Genomic DNA, 24,940 nt, shown 5'->3' on the forward strand with positions numbered 1-24,940 from the left:
GCTAGTCGTATAATGCCAAAACAGTACAATGATTTCAAAACTTTCGTAATACGTTTGCTAAGAAAAACGCGACCTTGATTTCAGCATTTGCAACTGAAAACAGCCCCTCCCCCCTCCGCGAAATTAACACAAATCGCTTGCGAACGGGAAATGCGGTGTACAGTGGACATGGACACTTGAAAGAATAGCTCATGGAACACAAAGCCGAAACTATCAGAAAGTCGTAAAACATAATTCGAGTGATGGTATAACAAAATGACTCATCATTCAAGTATAAAAAAAAACATTTTCATAAACAATTTTTATTGTATAAAATACACTTTGAAAAGAAACATGATTCATAAACATAAATCTATTTGAATACATTCTTACTACAAATTACACAATACTTATTTTACAATGGCGTTTCTTCACATCACAAACGCTTGGAATCAAGCACATGTGTTAGTACTTCGGTGACACATTTTATAGCTACGCGCAAATTAGTCCATTATTTATTGCGCAACTGTGACCAAACGACATCATTTTGTTAACATCACCACATTTTCATAAAATCATTTATAAGTAAAATGCACTACAATTTACTCCAGAAAAAAAAAAAACTATTTTCGTGATACATTCCTACATTCGTGCATATTAAATGAGGGGTTAAAACACATTCCAAGCTGAAAACTTTTCTTGGACTAATAACAAAGCTGGTCAATCAGATCTGAAAAAAATTACGTGCATATGTAACACATACTTGTTCTCAGCCTGCCAAGTTTCATTTACATCTGCTGCTCAGTCCCTGAGAAAATATGCGAGATAGTCGCCTCAACGGGGACTAAATAGTTGTTTTCAAAAGATAAACTGAGCATTGAAGAATATTTTAACATTGTTTACAATGATAACAGCTCGTTGTCGAAACGAAGCTTACCCATTCACGCTAGTCGCAATAAACATAATCTTGAATAAATTTTAGGCTTCAGGAAAGCTTGGAATGTCCAATAAATGACGCCAAAATATTAGAAAAAAACAATTTCAAAAAACTGATTTTCTTGGTCCCAATCTATTTTTTTAAAAGCCCAAACTGCCATTTAACGGCCCAGGGCGAATTTACGGCATAATCCGGTATATTGTTTCATTGCATATACATACTAGAACATGAACTGCCACAGAATATACTTTCTTAGTAAATAAAATAGAAAACAAATATCATATAAATCGATGTAATTTGTAAAAAAAGTAATTAGATTGCTCTGTATTTACCTTTGTTGTGTTTATCACCTCATAAGCATAATTAATGTCTTCAATGTTCTACAATAAAATATAATGTACAACTACAATATCTAATTACCATCATGATTCATTCAGGCTAATTGTCAATTCAAAAAAAAATGTAAAAAACTAATTTGCATTCAATTTATCAATAATGTTTTCACTTTGTGACTGCATGCGATTGTTAAGTGTTAATATGGTCTCTTACCTCGGCTGCCTCTATTTTAGGTTTTTCATATTCATGCACTGCATCTTTAGTCATTGTAGAAAGTGCTGCATAATAATCACGCAAGTCCGACTTTAAAACAAAATACAGAATACCTACATATAACACTTAAACAATACAACTACTTTAAATAAATACACGATACATGTTTCTACCGTTTATACGTAAATGATGTTGCCGATAACACTTTCAAAACAAGTTTATTTTACAGGATTTTGTTACTATTTACTAATACTGTGATCTAATTGTAATGTGGATGAGTTAATGTATTCAAATAAATTGCCAATATCCACGCTATGCACCACACAGAAAAACATAGAAAACATGGTAATTTCCTCGTCATTATTTAACATAGAGCATACCTGTTTTGAAAAACTTCGCTTAAGACGCTTATGTAAAACAAATGCGACGATATTCCCAGTCACTGAGCAACACAGAAGAACTGTAAGTAATGCCGCCACACCGACACATATGATACACGAATTTTGGTCAGTTTCTGGAATAATATGCAATAAAATAATTCAAATACATTGTATCATTGAGGTAAACACTATTTTCACACTAAAATTATGTGAAATACAATTTCAGTTCTAACTTGACATGTATCATCACTCAGACTCAAGTAGTTATTTTGATTGGTGAACCACTTAGTAAATCCATAAAACATTGAAGGCCATGTTAAAAAATCTTGAATTACATGTATCTACATTTGTATTGTGTATATAAATGGAATATGCATAGTGCTACATAAATAAACAACTTATATGGGACTGTCAATGACTTTATTTTACATTTACTGTCCTATTAAAGGCCCACGAGTCTATTTTGAAAATTTTGCATTACTAATATCAGACGCATGCTCTTGTGTGTACAAGGTCAAGAAGGGTCCGTCCCACATTTTAATGACAATTTGAACGTTCAGGACCCCTGGCTTTTACCATGATAAATACGGTGTAATGTGTTGCTGGTTTTTAGAATAATATTGATTTATCACCATTCTCAGGATTTACTGCTACACAATTATAAAATCAAAGATAGCTTAGAAGGGTTAAGAATTAAATGTTGGAAATAAACTGGTCTGTCATTTATCCAGAATACGTTACAGAATACAAATATGGGCAACATTTAGTAACATGTTCATGAAATTACACTATAAGAGCCACATTATACAAATTAACTAATCTGCAAATTATTCTCAATACTAACATGGCATACACATTACATCAATGCACACGACTACTAAATTTGATCCTAAACTGTAGAGTTGTTCATGAGATAATCCCGAATTAGTAATCAAAGAAAGCTTAGAAAGAACTCCCGTGTGCTGAGAGTATTTGAGACATATTAAGCATTATTTCAAAATTTAGGATTTCCTTTTTGAACGAGAAGCTTGGGAACTAATTTTTGTCTGTTATTTGTGCTGCCTAACATAAAAAAATGACTCACATTATCAAAATTTATAATACATACAAAAAAATATTTGATTTCTCATCCATGGTTTTTAATCTAATTAGTTTCAGAGCACCTCTGCAATGAATTCAATTTAAATCTGATTTTTTAGATATCAGAAATGGGCTAATAATAGATAATCAACAATAAACTAATAATGTCTGAGCATTACCTCAATGAACCAAATGAATTATTATACAAATTAAGCAATTATTATGCATAGATTTAGGTCTACATATTGTTTCGGGTGCACATGTATAAAGTTTCTTTATAATGTGATAATTAATCGTTATTAAATTAGTGGAAAGCTGAAAAGTAAATTATTAAGTTAGGTAATTATTAATGACGAATAAAAACCAATAACTAATTCGATCATCACATTGTGTTAGAGTAAATATGTACCAAAATTATTGTCCCAAACCATTTACGTACGAAGTTTCATTGAAATGTGATTGGAACCGAAAATATGATTTATTATACAAAATAATTAATTAATATGATCTGATTTTAATTCGAAACTGAGCAGGTCTGTGCATTGTTCTAGACCATCAATGTATCAATTGAAATGGAATAATTAGTACAAGTGATAAAAGCTGAAATGGCTAATTATGCAAATTAGGTAATTAATATGCACTGATTTTAATCCAAAACTAATCAGGTCTTTGTATTAGAAGATCTTAGAAGATCCATGTACCAAGATTCACTGATGATTATTACTTGCGATATCAGTGTAAAAGCTAAAAATAATTATGAAAATTAGTTGAATAATATGCACACATTTTTACTTAAAATTAATCAGGTCTTTGGATTGTTGTAGAACATCTATGTACCATGTTTCATTGAAAAAACAATGAAGTAATAGTACTTGAAACATCAATACCTAAAATTGCCGAATTATGCAAATTAGATAATTAATATTTCACTTATCTGTGCATCATACTATGTAGCTATGCAAGTTTCATTGAAATGTGATGATTAGTACCAGAGATATCAGTGGAAAAGCTGAAAATTGACTAATCAATATGCAAATTAGGTTAATTATATGCATGGAATGTCAAAACTAAACATATCTGTGCATTAGTCCAGAGCATCTATGCACCACGTTTCATCAAAATCTTATGAATGGCTCTTTAAATATCAGTGGAAGAGTCACGGAACAGCTAAAAATTAGCTAATTGTCATGATAATCAGGTAATTAATATGCATGGATTTCAACTAAAACCTAATCATATCTGTACATTAGCCTAGAGCACATATGCATTAAATTTCATTAAAAACCAACACACGGCTCTTGAGATATCGGTAGAACGGACAGACACACACACACACACATACAGACAGGGTAACTGCAAAGACTCCCACTGTGTGCTTTGCACAGGGGAGTCAAAAACGATATGCTAATTTACATATGCAAATTATCCACAATAGTAACATGACATAGAGATTACATTAATGTACATCCTTATCACATTTGGTCAAAATCTGTTGCGTTGTTCATGAGGTAATTTACGTATTTAACTTCAACAGATTTAGCCCAAAATGTAATCGGGTCTGTAGTATGCCCCAAAGCATGTGTGTACCAAATTACATCGAAATATCAACAGTTGTGTAGATTTCTGTGGAATAGACCCACACACCCACCTTAAACTTAAAAGCTCACATTGTGCTTTAATGCTAGAAAAAAAGAGCCAGAAAGACAAATGGTTTATTAGCAAACAAATTTATTTGTACATTATATCACGATAAACTAATAAAAATAAAAGGTATATTTGGATTGAAAATGCAAGAACTTGCACATTAAATGTGGGCTACAAAATGTCCACTCAACTTGACAGACGCTATAAAATTTGATGTAAATGACTATAGACCTCATAAGTGTGCCATGCATTGACAACTACCACCCTTACATTCATATTCAATTCGTCAAGAATACTTCAAACAACATGTTTTATCACACATGCACAACACAAACATGAGGCTGTACAATCTTTTGAATATAGACGTAACTCCAATTTAGATGTCAGGGAAGAGTGATAAGCGTCACATTACAGTCATTCAAAAAAACTGTTCACGTGATAAAAACAAAACATGCAATATGCATTTATTTTTTTTCTTCGTAACGGAAAGTATATTCTGACAGAAGTTTCAAATAAAAATAAACACGAATGCATTGCTTATTGATACGGTTACTAGAAAAGTATGGTACAGTGGGTACGGTAACGCAATCCATCCATGCTTCGGCTCACAAGTGAATTAACTTGATTTTGAAGTGTTGAAATTATTGATTATTACTTAATAGTGATCACAATAACGCACGAAAAATAAATTCGTTCTATTGTTATCAAATGCAAGTAAAATCCTACTTAGTTTCACCGTAAGCGAATGATTTCGGTCACATGTAAACGATTGATGCGATACGATATCCGCCATGTTGTACGAATGCACACGAGACGTTTCTTGATCGGATAGGTCAAGTCGCTAATTAACCAATCAAAATGCTGCATGCTGCCCACTTTTTTAAATTACCTTAGTTCATTTAAATATGCAAATGAGAGTTCACCGACTTGATGGTGAACGCAAAACGGAAGGGTTTTACCGATAATTCAGTGTGATATTTTATCTTTGATTTCCGTCAAGAAATTAGTTGTTTTCAAAAGATAAACTGAGCATTGAAAAAGAATTTAACAGTTCAACAGCTCATTGTCGAAAACTTGCAGCACCCGGGCGTGTTCATACGGAGTATTGACAAAGATTGCCACAAGAACAAAAGCAGTTTGTCTAAACAAATGAAAAAGATTAGGAAAAAAAAAATTACGTATCACATTAGAATCATTTGCATTTGACATGACAATAATATTGATCTGGTTCCAGTAGTTCTATTTGATATTTTTAGTGAATGAAAAAAATTACAAAAAGTATGTCGCAGGGTTTTGGTGCCAGCACAATCTCAAAAATATTAAAAATTATATTATTTAATGATTAGCATATTTGGGAGGGAGACAATAAACCCCAGTCAGTTCTCAATGTCTCCCTTGTCTAGAATTGTAATTATCTATTATTAACACATTGTATACTTACATAGTTTGTAGACTATTTGGGTATATGGTGTACAAGATCCCACAGTATTTGTAGCTGTGCATATTGTCTCTAATGTCACTATATTGTGAACACATAGTAGAAAGCAGTTGAATAAATATTGTTTGACTTATTGTACTAGCAAGCCATAGTTAATAAGTCCGACAACAGATGCCGCTAAGAGAAACGTTCCCCTTTTATACCCTTCCTCATTTATGATTCGAGCAAGGCAATAAAAGGAGTTACTGAATTGCTACACCATCCCCAATACATCCCTTGTCTTAAATTATGAACCATATTTGTGAAAGGAGTAATCCAAGATTAGTACTGAATATTACTTACTGCCAGTTTTCAAAACACTTGACTTCACTTCTTGTTCACCCTTGGTGTTAGTTGCTACCACCCATACTGTATACTCAGTATCTGCTTTCAAACACTCTATTGTATATGTATATGATTCTGAACCATCATCTTTCATCGCGGTTGATTTAGCTTCATCCAGAGTTTCCAAGTTCTGGTATTTCACCGTGAATGTTTGAGGGCGCCCTCCATTAAATCCGGCAGTCCAGGTGATTGTTATGGTTGTGTCAGTGACGCTTGTCTCAGTTATTGTGGGTTTCTCAGGTATGGCTGCAAAGTGAGAATTTAGATTGTAAAACATTTTGGCATAACATAGTGGTTATAGCATAAGGCTCATGATCAGTAGAACCAAGTTCAAATCTTGTCATATACTCAACACCAACAACCCACAACCATAGGCGAGTGTGCCGCAGACAGTTTCGCTGGCCGAAATTCACTAAGTATTGCGACTTTGGGGGAAACCATGATTAATGTCTACAGGTCCTTGTGTTCGATCAAGCCTGGTTGATGCCAGGATAATACATTAAATTGCCATTTGATATAGAGATGTCCACACAGCCCTGTCATGTAGTCCTAAACATGAATAGACTTCAGTAGCAAAACTTCTCTATGTGTCAACACGAGTATTGGCAATTTACACATACAAAAACAAGCAGCCTCCGCTGTTAGCAATGCACATTTCAATTAAAGAACTGAAGATATCATTAGAAAATGAACAAATATGAGCGAAGTCTACCCAGGGTGCCTATATACATGTATGGTATCAATGCAATCAGACTGCTGTTTTGAACAATAATTCGAAATGTCACTTTTTACCAATAATATTCTCCGAAATTGAATAATCGAAAAAATCATCGTGAAATGAATGAATCTGAGAGTTGCCTAACGGTAGTACCTACATGTATAATATATAAAAGCAATTCGACTTGCGGTTTTTAACAAGAAGTTGACACGGACGATGGACAATCACTCATATGATAAGCTCTGCTTTACAAAGTCAACATTGAAGCCAACAAATCAGAGGAGTGACATTCAATGTATTACATTTTGAGCCACTTCAGAATGAATTTTTTTACTTAGGCTTTGTTTTCTGGAAAAATGTAGAGCACGATTTGACACATTCTTATAAATGTACTATTATTTTGTTATTTTTGGACAAAAAGATAATTTTCTATCCTGTTGACCATGTGCACTGCTGGATGCTGAAATTGTGGTGCAACATTCTACAAATTTAACTACAATTTCTTTATTAAATCAGACTAAATAGATACCATGAAACAACAGGCCCCCAAAGTAATATACCCCACTACTTACTGATTGGAACAAGTTCAATCTGCAGCGACTTTGTGCCAATTTCGTTATAGGCCATACAATCATATCTGCCGTAGTCTTTTGCAGAATTCACTTTCTCAATTGTTAAGGTACTAATAAAAAGGTTATCTTCGTATTTCTCAGCTATCTGTAATCCTTCAACGTCATTGGTTAGCTCACCACCAGCTGAGTTCAACCATTTGAACTGGGGATCAGGGAAAGCATCGGATTTGCATACGAGAACTGCCATTTCATCTTTATCAACTGCAACTTTGTCAACAGCATCAACTATATCAGGAGAATCTAAAAATAAAAATGTACCGTTGGTGAGAGGTAGCAAAAAATAATTAACTTTACTTTTATTAGTCAAACACAAACTTTACAATAGATACAACAAGCATTGATAATGCATAGTTAAGTATTAGCTGTAGTCGATGTAAATGTTCAGTACAAGTGACATGTAGGAATGAAAGATCAACACTAACACAGATAATATATTGTGTTACTGTCAATATAGTACCTACGTCGAAACTTTGAGCTGAATCTGACTATATCTTACAGAGGAAATAGCATGAAAGATAAATGTATCAAGTCGGGTATTGTTGTTTACGTATCTCCAAAAGAAATATGGCTTGCACCCTAACCTAATATGCAATATGAAAATGCCTTATTCTAATTTTAACTGAATCAGGCCATATCGCCCTGTTTAGCTCTAAGAAACAGTTCGGACATGTTACAGAATGATATTTTATGTGTTTTTTTTTTGACAAATTTGATAAAATCTCAAGGCAAAACATGTGTTTTGTTACCTTGCGATATACGACATACGTACAAACTTTCAAGTGAATCAGGCCATATCTTTTAGAGGAATCGACACAAAAAAGGAAAAGAAAAAAAAACATGGCCGCCAGTCAGCCATTTTAGCCCAAATTTTGAAAAAAATATGACGTGCACGTGTAACCCAATATACATGATCATCATACATAGTTTGATTGGAATCACCCTATTCAGCCCTAAGAAATAGTTCCAGACACGTTACAGACTGATTTTAAGATATTAAACAAAATGGCCGCCATTTCGAAAAAAATGATCAAATCTCAAAACAAAACACGGTGTTGTGTTGAAGTATAGTACCTATGTACAAACTTTGAACTGAATAAGGCCATATCTTATGGAGGAATCAGCATGAAAACGGAAAAAATGGCCGCCAGTTGGCCATCTGGACCGAATCTCGGAAAAACAGGTTATGTACAAAGTGTGATTGAAATCGCCATGTTCAGCTCAACCGTTCCAGAGACGTTTAAATATCAGAATTTAGCAAAAGTGAGGGGAAAATGGCTGCCAGTCAGCCATATTTAATCAAATCGTAACGAAAATCAGCGCGCATATGGAGATCATCATATCTTGTCTGTATACCAAGTTTGAACGAGATCGGTCAAGGGGTGCCTGATAAATTGCTCCAGACGTTCACACGGACGTACAGATTGAACACAGGAACGGACGGAACCCAAATTAATAGTCCCAGTTTTCGGACTTCGTCTATGTAAAGCTTATTTACAACAAAGTGCGGAACGTAGGAAGATGGGAAGTGATCAAGGTTAGAAGAAAATTCAGTAAATTGATTGTTGACTGCTTATGTTATTAGATATACATTTATGCCATTGTAACAGTGAAATGTGAGATTTGATGACAGATGCGACTATTTTGGTTTGCAGCAATTTAAACTAATGAAATCTGTATATTGGTTTGCACACTCCCTGAACAAGTTCAAGATTAAGATGAGCACACATATTATGCAAAAAGTGAAAATGAGCGAGTCAAAAGTAGACAGTGTTCTATTTTAGAGTGTACACATTTTCACGAGTCTGAAAATTACAATTTTGTAGCAGTGAAAAAATTGTTACAAAAGCAATCAAATTATCGAAGATTCGGAACCACGACTGTTCTTATTTGATAACTCAGTGATTATGTAATGCATTCTTACTTACAGTGGATAACAAGTTTTGCCGAGGCTGAAGCTTCTTCATCCATGTTATCGTAGAACTTTGTTGTTGCTTTACAAGTGTAGTTACCGCCTTTAGATCTATCGACCGATGCAAAGCTTAGATATTCCATATTCTCGCCAAGTTCATTGACAGTTCCATCTTTCATGATCTGTGTCCACTCGTATTTAAAAGGTGGTGGCTGGCTATCAACAGTACAGTTAATAGTCACCTTGGTTCCCTCAGTTACTGACAATAATGGACTTTCCAGACTCACCTCAGGACCATCTGAGAAAACAATTGCATCAAAATTTCGACCAATATAGAATACACTAGGAATCTTGAATAATGGATTTTCGCTGACTGCGAATCTCTGCAATGTAAAAAAACATTTCGCTGAAATCAAAATATTACATTTTTAACTTGAATTCTTTTTTTTTTCTTTTCATAGTTCAATGTCAAAATGCACATTCATCGTGCAATTGTAACTCGTCAATGAATCAAAGTATATTCAAAGAGATCCATTTCTTGCATATTCAAGGCAATAACTGTTCAAGTTAGACACGTGATACAAAATGTTCATGCCATAAATCTTAACCACACAGGTGATCCGAGAGCCAACTGATTTCCAAGACTTTTCCAGACCTTTTCCTAAACTTTCTTGCATCCCTTGACATTTTGACCCTTAATTCAGTTAACATCATCACCAAAGCTCATCAAAATTCAAAATAGCAGTTCATACGTGTACAAAAATAATTTATTTACAAGTTCATAGCCATGAAGACTTACTTTCAGGGTTCAACCTGTGACCAACAGCCCTTTCTGAAATGAATTAATAACTATGAAGAAATTTAAAGACTTTTCAAAGATTTGTTCCTGCAATTTGAAGACAACTCAAAGACTTTCCAGACCTCAAAAAAATCCAAAGACTTTCAAATTATTTTCCCAATGCTATGGGCCCTGCGATCTTATATTAAAGGCAACAAGGGCTTCCAAACGCTAGTGAAATGAGCAATACTTACATTCAATTTGTACTATCGTTGTGGCGCTACCAGTGCCTTGTACACCGTCATAGAAAGTATTCTGTGAATTACATGTGTAGATTCCGCCTTCACCTTTACCAATGTCGACTAATTCCACAGTAGATGTCTGACTGAGTGGCTGATCCGCACCTGGTGCAACCCACTGAACTGACTCTGGTGCAGGCAGAGAATCAACCTCACACTCAATTGTCAGTGTCTCTCCTACTCTACGAGCTACCACTGATGGCACAGTCACAACAGGGGCATCTGGAAAAATGAAATTGTAAATTATTCGATACCATGCATTTCTCAGCTGAAATTTTAAATTGGTACAAACTTCTGATCATTTTTTATCATTCTAAACCAATGTTGGTCTATGTTGTTGTCTTATCAGGTTTCAAAAAAAATATAGAAAAAAATATTGATTTATTACAACTATTTTATGAAAATGAATAATTTATTATTTTTTTAAGCTGCTTGGCCCATACTATACGAGGATATTTTTGATAATACGTCACATTTTGCATAATGGTTAACATTTTAGTTAAAAAAACAAGACATGAATATCACAGTCTCCGTTCTTTGATTATAAAGTAGTACAAACAATATCTGCAAACATGTGAATGAATATGTAATCTATGTGGGCACAGTCACCATAAAGTGATTTCCCATAATCTAATCTGTACTGACCACCAAAAACTTCCACTGACCCATGTTCAGAATCTCAGAGTACACAAGTAAAACAAAACTACTTGTCATACATTCATAAATCTGAATGAACCTTGATGTACATGAATTCTTTGTTAATTAAGGTCTTAGTATATAACTAGGACCTGGGTCGAATCAAAGATCAAATAACTGCATTGTTTTAATTTGCATATTCTTGGGAGGGTGTGGTCATTATTGCCAAAAGCACATCTACTCTTGCCAAGGTGTAATCATACCAAATGCAAATAAAATCGACACGGTGCTGGTAGAGATAGCATCAAATAACTGCATTGATCTAATTTGCATATTTTTGGAAAAGCTTGGTCATTGCTGTCAGAAGCACATCTACTCGTATCAAGGTGTAATCCTACCAAATATGAACGAAATTGGCTCAATGGTTGCTTAAATCAAGTTAGCTAATTTGCATATTTTTGGGTAGGGTGTGGTCATATTAATAATAACCTAAAATATGACTTACAATGATAAGTAAGCTATTTTGAAATTGGGTTCTAGAAGTTGGTTCCGAGATTCTGCAAAGTTGCATAGTTCTGAGGTTTTGAGGTTCTGAGTTCTGAAAAGTATACATTACCGATCGAATACATTTGGTAAAGCTTGTGAATCTGAAATCAATAATTCATAAATCTGAATCTAACCGAATCAATGTATTCTGAGCATGCTCAGTTGTTCTGTCAGTGCAGTAGGAAGAAGTAATTGTTGATGAAAATCTTGACCCACATAGGATTTTCTGATCTGGAAATAAAAATTACGTGCATATTCAACAGAGACTTGCTCATCAACCTGCCAAATTTCATAAAATCTGCTGCAGAATTTCTGAGAAAATGTTGGAGACATAAAGGGGGTGGACGGAAGGAACCAGAAATAGGAATTAGTAGTCGCCTTTCAGGCTACGCCTGAACGGAGACTAATGAGAAATTTCAAATAGAGTTAAAAGTTGTCTTAGCCGTAAAAAGATACAGGATCAGCCTGAAAATCTGGGAAAGATAGAGTTGTCACAAATGCAATATTTGTTTTATTTGGCCTCAATGAAAATTAAAAATGGAATGGAATCTAACTCAGCAACAGTGCTTATAATATATATACAAGGCCAATCAAAGCCATTGCATGGAATTCACGAAATTAGTGACGTACTCTTGCATAGAAGATGAAGATATGACAAATAATATAAAAATTTGAAACGAGGAATCTGTAAAATGCAATATGAAAGAAAACATACTATTGAAAACATACTATTCACATCTGTTCAGTTTCATGGCAATCAGCATGTTACATTTGCGCTATACTACAATTAACATTTTTGACCAATGACCTCAATCCACAATTAGTGTTACACTTACATTGGACAACAAGCTCAGTAGTACTCTCTCCCTTCCCTAGACTGCCATCATAGAAATAATTGAAGGCCCAGCAACTGTACAACCCAGCATCGCTTCGTGCTACGCTATCTAAGGTTAATTCTTCGGTGGTCTGCTCCACAGCACTATTACGGATCCACTGGAACTCACTGGCAGCGGGATTGGCTTCCGTGATGAATGTACTGCAGATCATACTCACTGCGTCTCCCTCTTTCACAGTCTTGCTCTCATCCAACACAACAACTGGAATGTCTAGTGATTATAACAAAGATTATTTTAATAATGAATTGCATGGGACATGTTTATATCTGCACATACAGATATAAACAAGACATTGTATGAATTTGCAATTCATTTCAATAAAGAAATCTTAAAGCACTGCAGTAAAACGTTTGGAGATCATTTACAAAAACACTGACTCTACATTAAAGTTGTTATAGCTGAATAGGGAAATGAGTTCTGTGCTAACAAGACTTAAATTATTAAGATTAAGTGAATAGAATAAAGGTAATACTGGAGAATACTTTATTTTTGATGGAATTAATTTTAGCTGAAAAGGCTTTTTGTATGAAATTTATTTTCACTGATTTTTGATTAATGTGAAATATAGGAAAAAAAATATGTTCACTGGATTTTTCAGCGAAAATAAATTACAAGCAAAAATAAAGTATTCTACAGTATGCTCGGCATACCCAGAGTTTGTAAAAGGAATATCAATGATAGCGCTCTCTAGTGCCATTCTCACATACAATAATAGCGCTCTCTACTTACATTGCACATCTATTATAATGATCTCTTCAGTATTTCCTGTACTTCCATCATAGTATATATTCTCTGCTGAACACATGTATTCTCCAGCCTTGTCACGTGTAATGCTTAAGATTTCCAGTGGGTTATTAGGATCCACTTGAAAATTGTCCAATAATGAAGTCCATGCCACGTTGTCAGTTCGTGGATTTGACGATATTACATTACAAGAAGCAAAGAAGTCCTCGCCTTCTTTAATCTTTCCATCTTTGTATCTGGGTTCCACATCTATTTTGAGATCAGGAGGGTCTACAAAAAAAAATTTATTCCATCAGAGGTCTCAGATTTTATGCTTATCACCACAAAGTGTCCTGATAATTGGCGATCCGCTTCGCTAGGATTGCCCTTATAATCACTTTTGTCGTTTTGTGTGTGTGTGTGTGTGTGTGTGTGTGTGTGTGTGTGTGTGTACATTTCCAGTGTTTTCACGTATGATTTCTTCTGTGATTTTTTTGGCTTGGCCGATTTCTTTCAAACTTGGCAGGTAGGTCACACCTCCACCCTAGTTATAAGGAAAAATCTGGAAAAAAATTTTGGCCCACTGTTGCCATAGCAAAAGCCAAAAAACTGATTTTTGGATAGCTTCGCGCCAAATGTATCTCCTCCTACAAATTTTGGATAAAACACTTCAGACATAGCTCATTCTACTCAGCTTGAGTGTGGGCACAAAGTTACCATTTGAATTTTTGATATCTGTTTATTTGACCCCAAAGTTGGGGTAACTTTTCACCAGCAACGGCTCGACTCGTTTTGTTCATACTTCACAGGTAGGTCGTGCCGTCACTAATTGGAAAAAAATCCTGGCCCACCACTGCCATTGCAACATCCAAAAACTGATTTTTGAATATTTTCGCCCAAATGTATTACCTCCTACCAGTTTTGTACACAGTCAGCTGGCATCGGTGTCGCTGGGTGTATATGATAAAGGGAAGTTGTGCAACCAAATTTGCCGAGTTTGCAGTTTTTCGCCATTAAAAAAATAACTAAGGCAACAACTCACGGTTTTTCAGCATTTTTGTAATAAAGACATTATTCTCTATCAATAGTCCGCCCAAAACAGGAACATTTCTATTAATTCTTGTGGTTTTTCCACGTTTTTCGAAAAACCTGCGATTAGGCTGCGAAAGTAGAACATTCCGGAGGGGCGAAACGGAAGAGCCAAATTTAACGTGTAAAAATAGAACGCGTATTTTGACCTCTATGCGGTCGTTGCCAAAGAGCCCTGCGTCCATCGCAGTACTGTCAGTCACGAAAATTGATGAATAAATTAATACACATAAAATATGAATCACGGGCTAATTCAATGGTCACCGAACACTCCACTACTAAAAATCTGTGGCAAGATAGTAGCGTACTGTATATTTGACCCAGATTTGACAAGTGTGGTACAGTTTTTTGCGCGTGTCCGTAATAACGCGCACAAAGGATTGTGGGGCAGAGTCCTTTATTTGCTGGCATTCTTGACTTTTGACTGCAGTTCTTTTTTATATTTTAGAGTAAATGCTTTTGATATGCTCTTAGGTTTCTTAATATCCGTCTGAAATTCTGGACTGTGGTCATATTTTTCGATTAGGAGTCGTATATTTAAATAACTCACCGTGACTAATGTTTTGCATTATGAAGTATATTATAATGAAGGTCAACACACTGTACTTTAGGTAAATATTTACCATCTCGTTATTTCATTATTTCGCTTTCCAGAATTTACAGGAAACGCTTCATTCTAGAAAATGCTATCGCAAAACGGTTGGAAATAATAAATGTAACAGCAGAATACCTCCTAGCACAGTCACTCGACTAGGAGAGTGATTGTGGTCCTAGTAATAAACTAAGTGACTTCTAAAGACTGAATGGTGTTTGCGAACTTCGTATTAGTTATAAACCGACGTTAGCTTCACGTTTATGTCACACCATGGAAACAGCCAAAAACATGGTGCTTGTTTTTGAGCGGAGCGGGTCGCCAACCAGTCTACCGGCTTGTCTATTAATCTGTCATTCAGCTTGTCATTTGAATACATTGTACAGCTAATCGGCCAAAATGAATATCCATACCAGACGCTACTATAGAGTAAGTCATATTTAATCTTAATTTTTTAAAGCTTTAGAATAGATTTTTAACAAATACAGGAATTAAACTTTTGGGTTCAGAGGGTTCCCATTTTCAAAAATACCAATATACTGAAAATCTGAGAACACCACGACAAACTTGTTAGGCAGGGGGAAAATTAATAAAATTTAATGTTTCTGTTCATGTTCAAGCCCAGCAAAGAAATTACAAGATTTATCTGTTATGTATGTATATATACTTTTTTTTACTATACATGTACTTACACTGAACATCAAAGGTGATAACATCTTCACAAGCGACAGCGTCTGCTAATGTACCATGGCTTATTTTACAATTGAATGGTACCTCGGCGTCATCTCTGCTAAACACTGGGGAATATATAACAGGAGAGGTTCCTTTGCTTGGTGTATCAACTCCATCTTTCATCCACACAAGAGTTGCTGGTGGTGTAGCATCAGCGATGCAAGACATAGTTGCATCACTACGACCTTCAACCACTTCATTTTCTGGACCAGCACCGGTCACTTCACAGGTAGGTGGACCTTCTGTATGAGTAAAACAATTTCACATTTGTTGATTAAAGTGTAAAGAAAGTAACTAGTTTTGCACCTACAAACTGGGAGACGCATGAACAAAATACAAAGACTGATGGATCGCATCTTTGAGATACATGTAGTTTTGATGATCAAAAATTAAATTTGTTGATTTACAGTATAAAGTTCTCTTCAAATTTTATAAAATGATTTTCCAAAATTTTTCAATTTTTTTATCAAGACCTGAAGCAAAGGCACACCACTGATCAAAATATTTTGAAAATCTTTCAAAAATCCACTGTCACTTTTGTTTTTCTGTCATTTTTTTATTGTCTTGTATTTTCTAATGTTTCCATTTGTTCCAGCTTCTTTGTTTTTCCTTTATGTATTTTTTATATTCACAAATGAAACTATCATAAATGCAACTGCTGATTTGCATGCAATTCTATCGGATCATATATAACAGTTGAGGGCAGCATCACTATATTCAAGGTGCACGACAATTCTTTGTTCCCATTAAGCAACGTACTGCCAAACGCTTTAAATTCGAAATAGATAAATATTTGTAAATATCTGAAGTCGGTGAAAATCGATTAATTGTGCAGCATAAATACTTTTAAAAAAAATCACAAATTTCTCGAATAGTGACGCAGTATACAGTATTAATGGTAAACAAATACAAGATTATGAAAAGAATCCTTTATTTGAAACGAGATAAAACAAACCATATGTTGACCTATCATTAACAGCGAAATACATGTAATATGGGCATATTAATGGATGGTCATTAATCACATCAACTACATTAGCATTCATGGTCATAACCATTAAGAGAATTTGACCTATTTTAAGGTCACATAAATTTACTTGTTTTTCTTTATATTCTAGCACGATTTCAATCCTTGTTATCCAGGACACCTTGTCAGAATCATTTATCAATGCATTTTATTAGCCCATCGAAGGACACTTCTTTTGTAGATTTCATTGAGAATAAAATACCAATTGTAAAAATGAAATTTAAGTTTCAATATTTTCTTATTATTTTATGGTTTTTTTCTATGATTGTTAGTCTAGAAAATAAATATATACATGAAGTTAAGAACGAAGACTAACTTTGCTACAAAGAATCACTTTTGATTAAATTCTAAAATTTTGAAAAGGTAGTAAAAGAATTTAATGGAAAAAATAAAAATTTCCTCAAAATAGACTCCAAGCAACACATTTGAAAACACGATTTTATCCAAAATTGCATTGTTGAAATCAGACAGCACTAGACGTTTTATTGTTCGCCTCATTAGCATATGACCTGAATTCAAGAAACGTTAAAGCTCGTAAACATCACGCAATAAATGTCTGCAATTCCACGTCAATCGTAAAAACTCTAATTGGTTTTTTCTCTCATCTCGACTCAGTTATTGCAATCGAATTATCATGTTCACCCGGTGGTTCTTTGTAGGTGTAAGATAAAAATAAAAAGAAAAAGGAAATAAACATGAAAGTGAAGAATGAACCACACTGGTAGGTATTCAACAATTAATAAAACTCAAAATTTTGACATGTAAATCAATTGATTAATAAGGTAAATTTAAATTTCCTGCTACGTAATTTACTCATTTAGAAACTTGTCCAGATAGAGATGCGTCATAAAAATATGATTAATTTTGACCATAGACTCCTGTTATTTACATTATAACATGTATGCCTAATAGAAGAAAATACAAGTCAAATTTGGCATTTATGGTAAATGCGTAAAAAATAAGTAAATATACAGGTGAATGGTTACAACAAATTACAAAATTTGAATTATAAAAAATATTTGTGCATTTAATCAACTTAGATTTCTCAAAAACCATGGGTAGATTGATTATCTGAAATACCAGGTTCTATTTTATTTTGATCTAAAACTTCAGTCAATGCAAAACCATTCACAACATTGTACCTGATTGGCTAACAGTGGCATTAACCAACATTGTAAAGTGATCAATAAAATGTCTTTATTAAGTCACCAGGCTCTTGTTATCTTGCATGTCAAAGTATCACATTGAAATGAGTGAATCAGAAAACATTTATTTGAATGTCATTTATTTTGTATGTCAACACATTTTAGTGTAAAACTCACCAATGGAAGCACTACAATAAAGCACAGTCAGTGATGCATTAATACCAGAGTTAATAAAATACCAACTTTTAACATATGGAATAGGGCGAATCGGCATTAATATACAACATTTGAATTATGGGAAAACTAGGCTACTTGCTGATCTGTGATACTAGAAAACTGACAACTTCAACCCCTCAATCTTCACAAGAAATTAACAAGTTGCCGAATATGGCATAATTCCTCCATCCGATGGTTCTGAGAAATTAAAACTCGACAAGGCCTTTACTCATTGCCACCTGTGTGAATTATTCAATGGCCTATAATGCCAAGGTCAATAAATACATTAATTAAGTATTGGACTCGCTTAATCTTGTGTATTGCATTATTAAGGTTTCAATTTGCCCAACAAATCCATTCTAGTCGTTATTTCTTTGAATCTAAAAATATAATTTCGTTCTAGGAACCTTATTCACATTGTTCATATTCCCAGTGGTCATTGTGATTTGATTATATGAAAAAATAAGGCCAGGTTTGAGAAATTTTATAGAGAACTGCAAGTCGAACTTGATATGAATAAATAAAAATGCCACAAAAAGGGGGCAAGTTGCTACTTAGTTAAAGCGGTCAGTATAGTATTCTTTAGAAAATTCTTTTTCAGAGAAGAAAACATTTATTGTGTCATGTGAAGGCCATCTACATTAATATCAGTTTTGTAAATATTCAATCATGATTCTATGAAAAGCACAACTGTTCAACCTTGAGCACCATGCTTATATAAATGTCTCATCCCAACAGCAGCTCTACCACACCTGATCGAAATGGTTGGTCCCAAAAGTTCAGTTCAACAAACTATCAAACTCGTTTTAAAAAACATCAGAAATTACATGAAGACATTAGTGTGCGTCAAGGTTAGCCGTCTTGCAACCAATAATTGCAACGTGGACAGCCGTACGTAATAAATGAACGTGACGATTACTTCCTGCAAGTTGTATTTGCCGTATACTTGATTCGTTGTTATCAGAGGATATTTCTCGCATGCTTCATCCTGAAACTGTATAAATTCACACCTTGCAACAATGTTACACAAACTAATTAAGATTGGCTAAAATTGAAACAATTGTCTTGGCAATCAATTAGATGTGCATTAAGGGCAATGAAGTCGACTAACCTACCTCCCCTCAGGGGGTTAATGGAATATGCCAGGTGTTTCAAGGAAGACTTAAAACAGAAGTTGAACAAACTATGATAAGTCGGGATGTAGGGCAAGGCATCACAAGGAAGCCATTAACATAATGCCTTGCGTGTAAAATATCAGACGTGTATTAAAAATATCTTATTTATATTTCATACACAGTGCACAAACGCTTATAATATGATCATTGCTAGGTGTCAATCAAACTTAATATCTGACTATAAAATAGCCTATTGATATAAAATAGCCTATTGTTATTCTACAACAGCCTATTGTTATTCTACAACAGCCTATTGTTATTCTACAACAGCCTATTGTTATTCTACAACAGCCTATTGTTATTCTACAACAGCCTATTGTTATTCTACAACAGCCTATTGTTATTCTACAACAGCCTATTGTTATTCTACAACAGCCTATTGTTATTCTACAACAGCCTATTGTTATTCTACAACAGCCTATTGTTATCCCAAAATGCAACTAATTGTTAAGGGACTGCTCTGCATTTGTCTGGAATAAAACACAAGGGAGTGCAAGACAAATAAGATTGTTAACACGTCACTATTTTTCAATGCTATGGGGAGAACTTGCAACCCTAAAGATACATCAAGATCTATTGAAATTCATGTCTACTTTGTGGATAGGATTGTAGAATAGGTGATTTTTCTAGCCTCTGCAAGATCTTGCATATTGCCTGAAACATGGTTCATTTGCTTCATCAAAATTCACCATCAAAGGTGTGTAGTATATCCTGGGGGGCGGAGCTACGTCACAGACGTTCTACGTTGCTAAGACGCGCACCACTGTACCACGTATTTCTAAGGGCTTTGTGCGCGCTACTGTGGAACGCCGGTGGAGCCGGTGAAAACTCGAGAAAACACAAACTCAACTTTGAAGTAATCCTGAACAACCAAATTCATACATGTTACACACGCAGGGCTAATCTTGTTACACTGTTCAGGGGAGTCTCAACAACCATCGCAAACTACCGTTTTCTACCGTTTTCACCGCGAGGGTTGCCAGGCGGTAGAAATTGCCCGGATGTCCGCCCCTGAGGATTGTTACACATTTATATCCACTTCTTTCGTGTTCGTCAAATTCTATGTTATGTTTTGATGACACTATAATGCTATGACCTTTGGGTCAAATACTACCCACAATGCATTGCAGGCATGTCATTTTGGATGACTTGTAATGTGTCTATTGAACAATACTTCTTAGTTATCAGTTAGTGATTAGACACGAATGACTGAAATTTTTACTTTTCTATTAGTCGGCAATCAAACATTACTGAGAAACCATAAGGATTTGGAGATGTCTCTGAGGCAGGAAACATTTTCAACTTCTCTTCAATATGTCCATTTATTTTCAAAGCGATACCATGGCAACCGAGTACGTTAAAGTGGACCTGCCAGCTGCCCGACCATTTTGAGGTCTTAATTCCCTTATTCAACACACTAAAAAAGGATTTCAGTGTAGAATAGAAACACGAACACACTAACGTAACATGCACATAATGAAAACCCCACATCAGTATTTTATCGGCATGCCTGGCAATCAATACATTGAGATGCTAACAACACTGACAACGTTACTACATCTGAATCACAATTGCTGCACTCAATATGTAAACAGGGACACGATTTAAAAAAATGTGGGGGACGAAATGTAAGCAAGGAAGCTGACTACATTGCACGTCCCAAACCCACTCACATGTCCCCCCACCCCCACCCCACCGCCACGCCAACGTAATTTTTATAATCAAGAAAGATAATGAATTACAAGCTACAAGTGACAACTACAATTAAGCTGCATCTGACAGCAAATGTCCGTTTTACGGACAAAACTGGCATTACATGATATGCATGTTAATTCAATTTTCACACCCTGCTATTACATTTTATCTTTTACGTAAACTGAAACCGACATTATAAGAGCCAACAGCTTAAAATGGGTAAAAGAAACTGGGTCAAAGGTAACACAATGATATTGTATAGGCATTTTGTATTCAATCCTCCCACACACGCACTCAACACACAGTTGCATTATAAAGAGTTTTTGTCAGACGCTGACCCTGAATGGCCTTCAACACCTTTGCAGAACACTATTCAATTTTCAAGACAAGCGAAAAAATAGATTAGGTGTAGTTTGACTGCAGTCGCAATAATACAACTGCAGAAGAAACAATTTTCCCTCAGTCTTTTGATGCACAATCACGTTGACGTTTTCGTAAGTAACAACCATTATATATTTTCTAAAATTGAGAAGGGAAATTATTCATCCAAAATTATTAAAAATCACTAGTTCTAGTTCTTGTGCATATTTTTCACCAGTATTTTTAAAATTACAATCGCAATCACTTTTGTATGATTTGGAAAGTTGGGGTGGGGTGGGGTAGGGGAAATGCGAGGGTTATTCACAATTTTATCTCAGTGAAAATTTCACAGTTCTACAAGCAGACCATGAGCATCTTTCCAAAAAAATATTTTTTTAAGTCACATTTTTAAATCAAAACATTCCAACAGAAATAAAGCAAGTTGCATTACACTGTAGCACCAACAAAAATCATTTATGATTTGTCTGGCAGCACATACCGATCAAGATATTTCGCATGATAAAAAGTTTTTACATAACTCGTTTTATTCATGGTCTTTTACCTGTTAAGATACAAGATAAGAAATATCACACGGATTGTCATGTGATCATCGCTAAGTATCAGTCGTCTATTATACTTTCATAAGAAGTACAGATATTATAATAGCACTTACCCAAAACTGTTATGTCAGCTTCTTCTTCCAGAATGATTGTTCCAGAGTAGGAACATTTCCACATCGCCATATCATCAAAGTTAGCATTCCTTATTTTTAACGTAAAGTCACCGTTTTGCGTATTACCGACAATCTCGCAACATTCATCAAAATCATGATCAGCGAAAAGCTGGCCTGCTTTGTTACCCAGGTACAGCGATAATTGCCCTCTGTTCCATCCGAGACTGGCGGAGCCTTCAAAATCATTGAAACTACAATTCAACAATACCTCGTTTCCTTCCAAAACCACAGTATCTATGGGAACACCACGAAATGACTGCGACAATACTGTAAAAAACACAGAATACATTCAGTTAAAAAATGTAATGTTCATACAATGTACAAGAAATCATATTATGAATGCATGAAATAACCTAATTCATAGCTATGTATGAGACGAATGCACTAGTCTCCATTTCTACGAAAGTTTGTCAGTTATCAGAAGAAACGAAGTACAACCACTACATACTATGACAGACCCCACACCCTTCCCATGGCTTTCGTTGCATATGGCAGTTATTTTCACGAGTGATTTGGTGTATCCTGCGGCCGTACTTTCACGGGTGAATTTTAATAAAACTGTTACTAGATGGTCAACAAACATTAAGTTCTCCCAATCGTAGTATTCCATGTGATGTACGCCTAAATATCCCAAAAATGTTGCTGAATGATTTGAACAGGATAAAAATATAGTTGAAAATATATTCACAAAATAAAAATAGTTCGGTTGTCAATGAATCCACCATTGTCATTTGCATATTGACCATGAAAATTATATCGGTGATATGCAAATTAGTTGAAGTCGAAATAAGTGACTGCCTAAAAGTACAATTACTGTTCAAATTTCATTTCACTCGGCAAGTATATTCATGTACTCCAAGAGAAAAATATCGTACTTCCAAATATTGTTTATTTCTGCTATGTTTCAAAAAACAGTACTCCTAAAGGGACTACGGTACTTTGTTTTCTCTCAGACCTCATTTGCATATGGGGTATGGAAATACCGATTTTGATTTCAGGAACGGATCAAAATATACTGCAGTACAATGTAATAATTCAAGACATTGCATTGTAGAATGCGGTATCACACAGACAAGTACCGCATGTTTTTAGACAACCATTATCTTCAGGTCTTCTACATGCATGTACATTGTATGTCAAAACAGAAAGCACCACACAGGTACACTAACAATAAGTCCATTATGTATTGTCTACTTGACATGCCAATGTAGACGCAATAACCTTGTGTGCGTTTCAGATTTACTTAGTATCATGCCATCAATTTGTTTGGCGGTTGGAAAATACATCATCTATGAATATATATATAATATTGCATCAAACTGTCATTTCCTCCTAGATTTTTCACTTAAGGTATGTCCAAATTAATCAGCAAATACAAGAAGTGCCACCAAAGGGTTGGTGAAATATATTGTACATTAGCATGCATTTTCTATATAAACAAAATTTAACCTCATCTACGGTCTTATACATCACCCCTAATTAAAAGATATCCCTGAGGAGACCTCATCATTGACAATCTAAGGTAGCTGCAATGCAAAGCAACAGACTTTAATTTTGGTATCAGAGTATTGTATTAAAGCATACCCATACCCCCAAAAATGCCAGTATGTCATACTCCTATATAATAAGATGTGTAACGATGTACTCACCCATTACTGGTAATAGACAGCAGAATACGTAGCAAGAGATTCCCATCATTACAGGTAGTCTGGCTCTGAAATGAAGACAAACATGAATGTAAACATAACGCAACTTGCAAAAGGCATGGGCTTCTTACTTTGCATAACAATACCTAGGGTCATGGGAAATATAAATCTGACGAATGAATGAGAACTGCAATAAAAAGCATTTTTTTTATCGTGCAAATGTAATTTGCGTAGGAAACACAATAACTGTCAGTAAATTAATGTTCTTAAATAAGAACCTACAAATGTATAGACTAGATCCAAAACAATTCCTTATTCAATTGATTTTGTCAATTCTCTGAAGCACAGCCAAGAGGTGAGGAAGACGTCTGGTCAACAGCTATAAATAAGCATCGATAGCCAAAGTGTCTTTTTGTAGGCGTAGTCCGAAGCATGCGCAGTCGATGCTTACAATTCAAACTCTGATTTTATTAGGATGTAGAGTTGTAGCTGCCATTTCGACATCAACAAGAAATGCATTTTATCGTAAATAAGGTAGAGAGTGGTTTTTATATATAATAGGAATTTTCAATAAAAAAAAATGGGTAGGGTATCTGTATAAATCTTTCTGTAACCCAAATTTTGCGTTTATTATAGATTTTCAGATGAACATAACTCAATAAAGAGCAACAGTACATCTCATTTCTAGCCAGTGCTTTGATTTTATAACTAAACCAATTTAAATTCATGAAACATTTTTAATAAGTATTAGCCAAGTTTAATATGCAGGGACATTTAGTCATGAAGCCTAAAGATCAAGTAGCAGAAAGTTCCTCAAATTGTTCTTTTGAAAAAAACTGCTGTCCATCCATCTGAGTAATATGATTGTCAAACAGACAATGCACGTTTTCTCAGTTGAATTGTAGTGTAAATGTCAATATAGTCGGGTCAAAATTGTACGAAAAGAGAAACCTGATTTGATTACATCACACAACATATCAAGATGTTTCAGGACATTTTTTC

At 34.7% G+C, this 24,940-nt stretch overlaps 1 protein-coding gene across 2 annotated transcripts in view; it reads right to left on the reverse strand.

Moving 5' to 3' along the window:
• Positions 1–274: 274 nt before the first annotated feature.
• LOC146746009 (nephrin-like) overlaps positions 275–24,940 on the reverse strand; it is a 28,739-nt gene continuing 4,073 nt past the window's right edge. Inside the window, exons 1-14 of one of the 2 annotated variants that reach the window (XM_085499298.1) lie at positions 24,221–24,339; positions 23,942–24,006; positions 22,233–22,559; positions 15,902–16,183; positions 13,535–13,819; positions 12,746–13,015; positions 10,683–10,949; positions 9,667–9,948; positions 7,682–7,981; positions 6,350–6,637; positions 1,846–1,979; positions 1,466–1,555; positions 1,249–1,296; positions 275–709 (exon numbers count right to left, since the gene is read on the reverse strand). In XM_085499298.1, coding sequence (XP_085355424.1) covers positions 704–709; positions 1,249–1,296; positions 1,466–1,555; positions 1,846–1,979; positions 6,350–6,637; positions 7,682–7,981; positions 9,667–9,948; positions 10,683–10,949; positions 12,746–13,015; positions 13,535–13,819; positions 15,902–16,183; positions 22,233–22,559; positions 23,942–23,990 — 2,628 coding nt within the window. In that variant the 5' untranslated portion in view covers positions 23,991–24,006; positions 24,221–24,339 and the 3' untranslated portion in view covers positions 275–703. Of the gene's footprint in view, positions 710–1,248; positions 1,297–1,465; positions 1,556–1,845; positions 1,980–6,349; positions 6,638–7,681; positions 7,982–9,666; positions 9,949–10,682; positions 10,950–12,745; positions 13,016–13,534; positions 13,820–15,901; positions 16,184–22,232; positions 22,560–23,941; positions 24,007–24,220; positions 24,340–24,940 lie in introns of those variants that run through there. The other variant, XM_085499297.1, reaches the window with a different exon arrangement.

This window comes from Saccoglossus kowalevskii, chromosome 5, assembly GCF_978046115.1.
Source record: "Saccoglossus kowalevskii chromosome 5, keSacKowa6.1, whole genome shotgun sequence".
NCBI lineage: Eukaryota > Metazoa > Hemichordata > Enteropneusta > Harrimaniidae > Saccoglossus > Saccoglossus kowalevskii.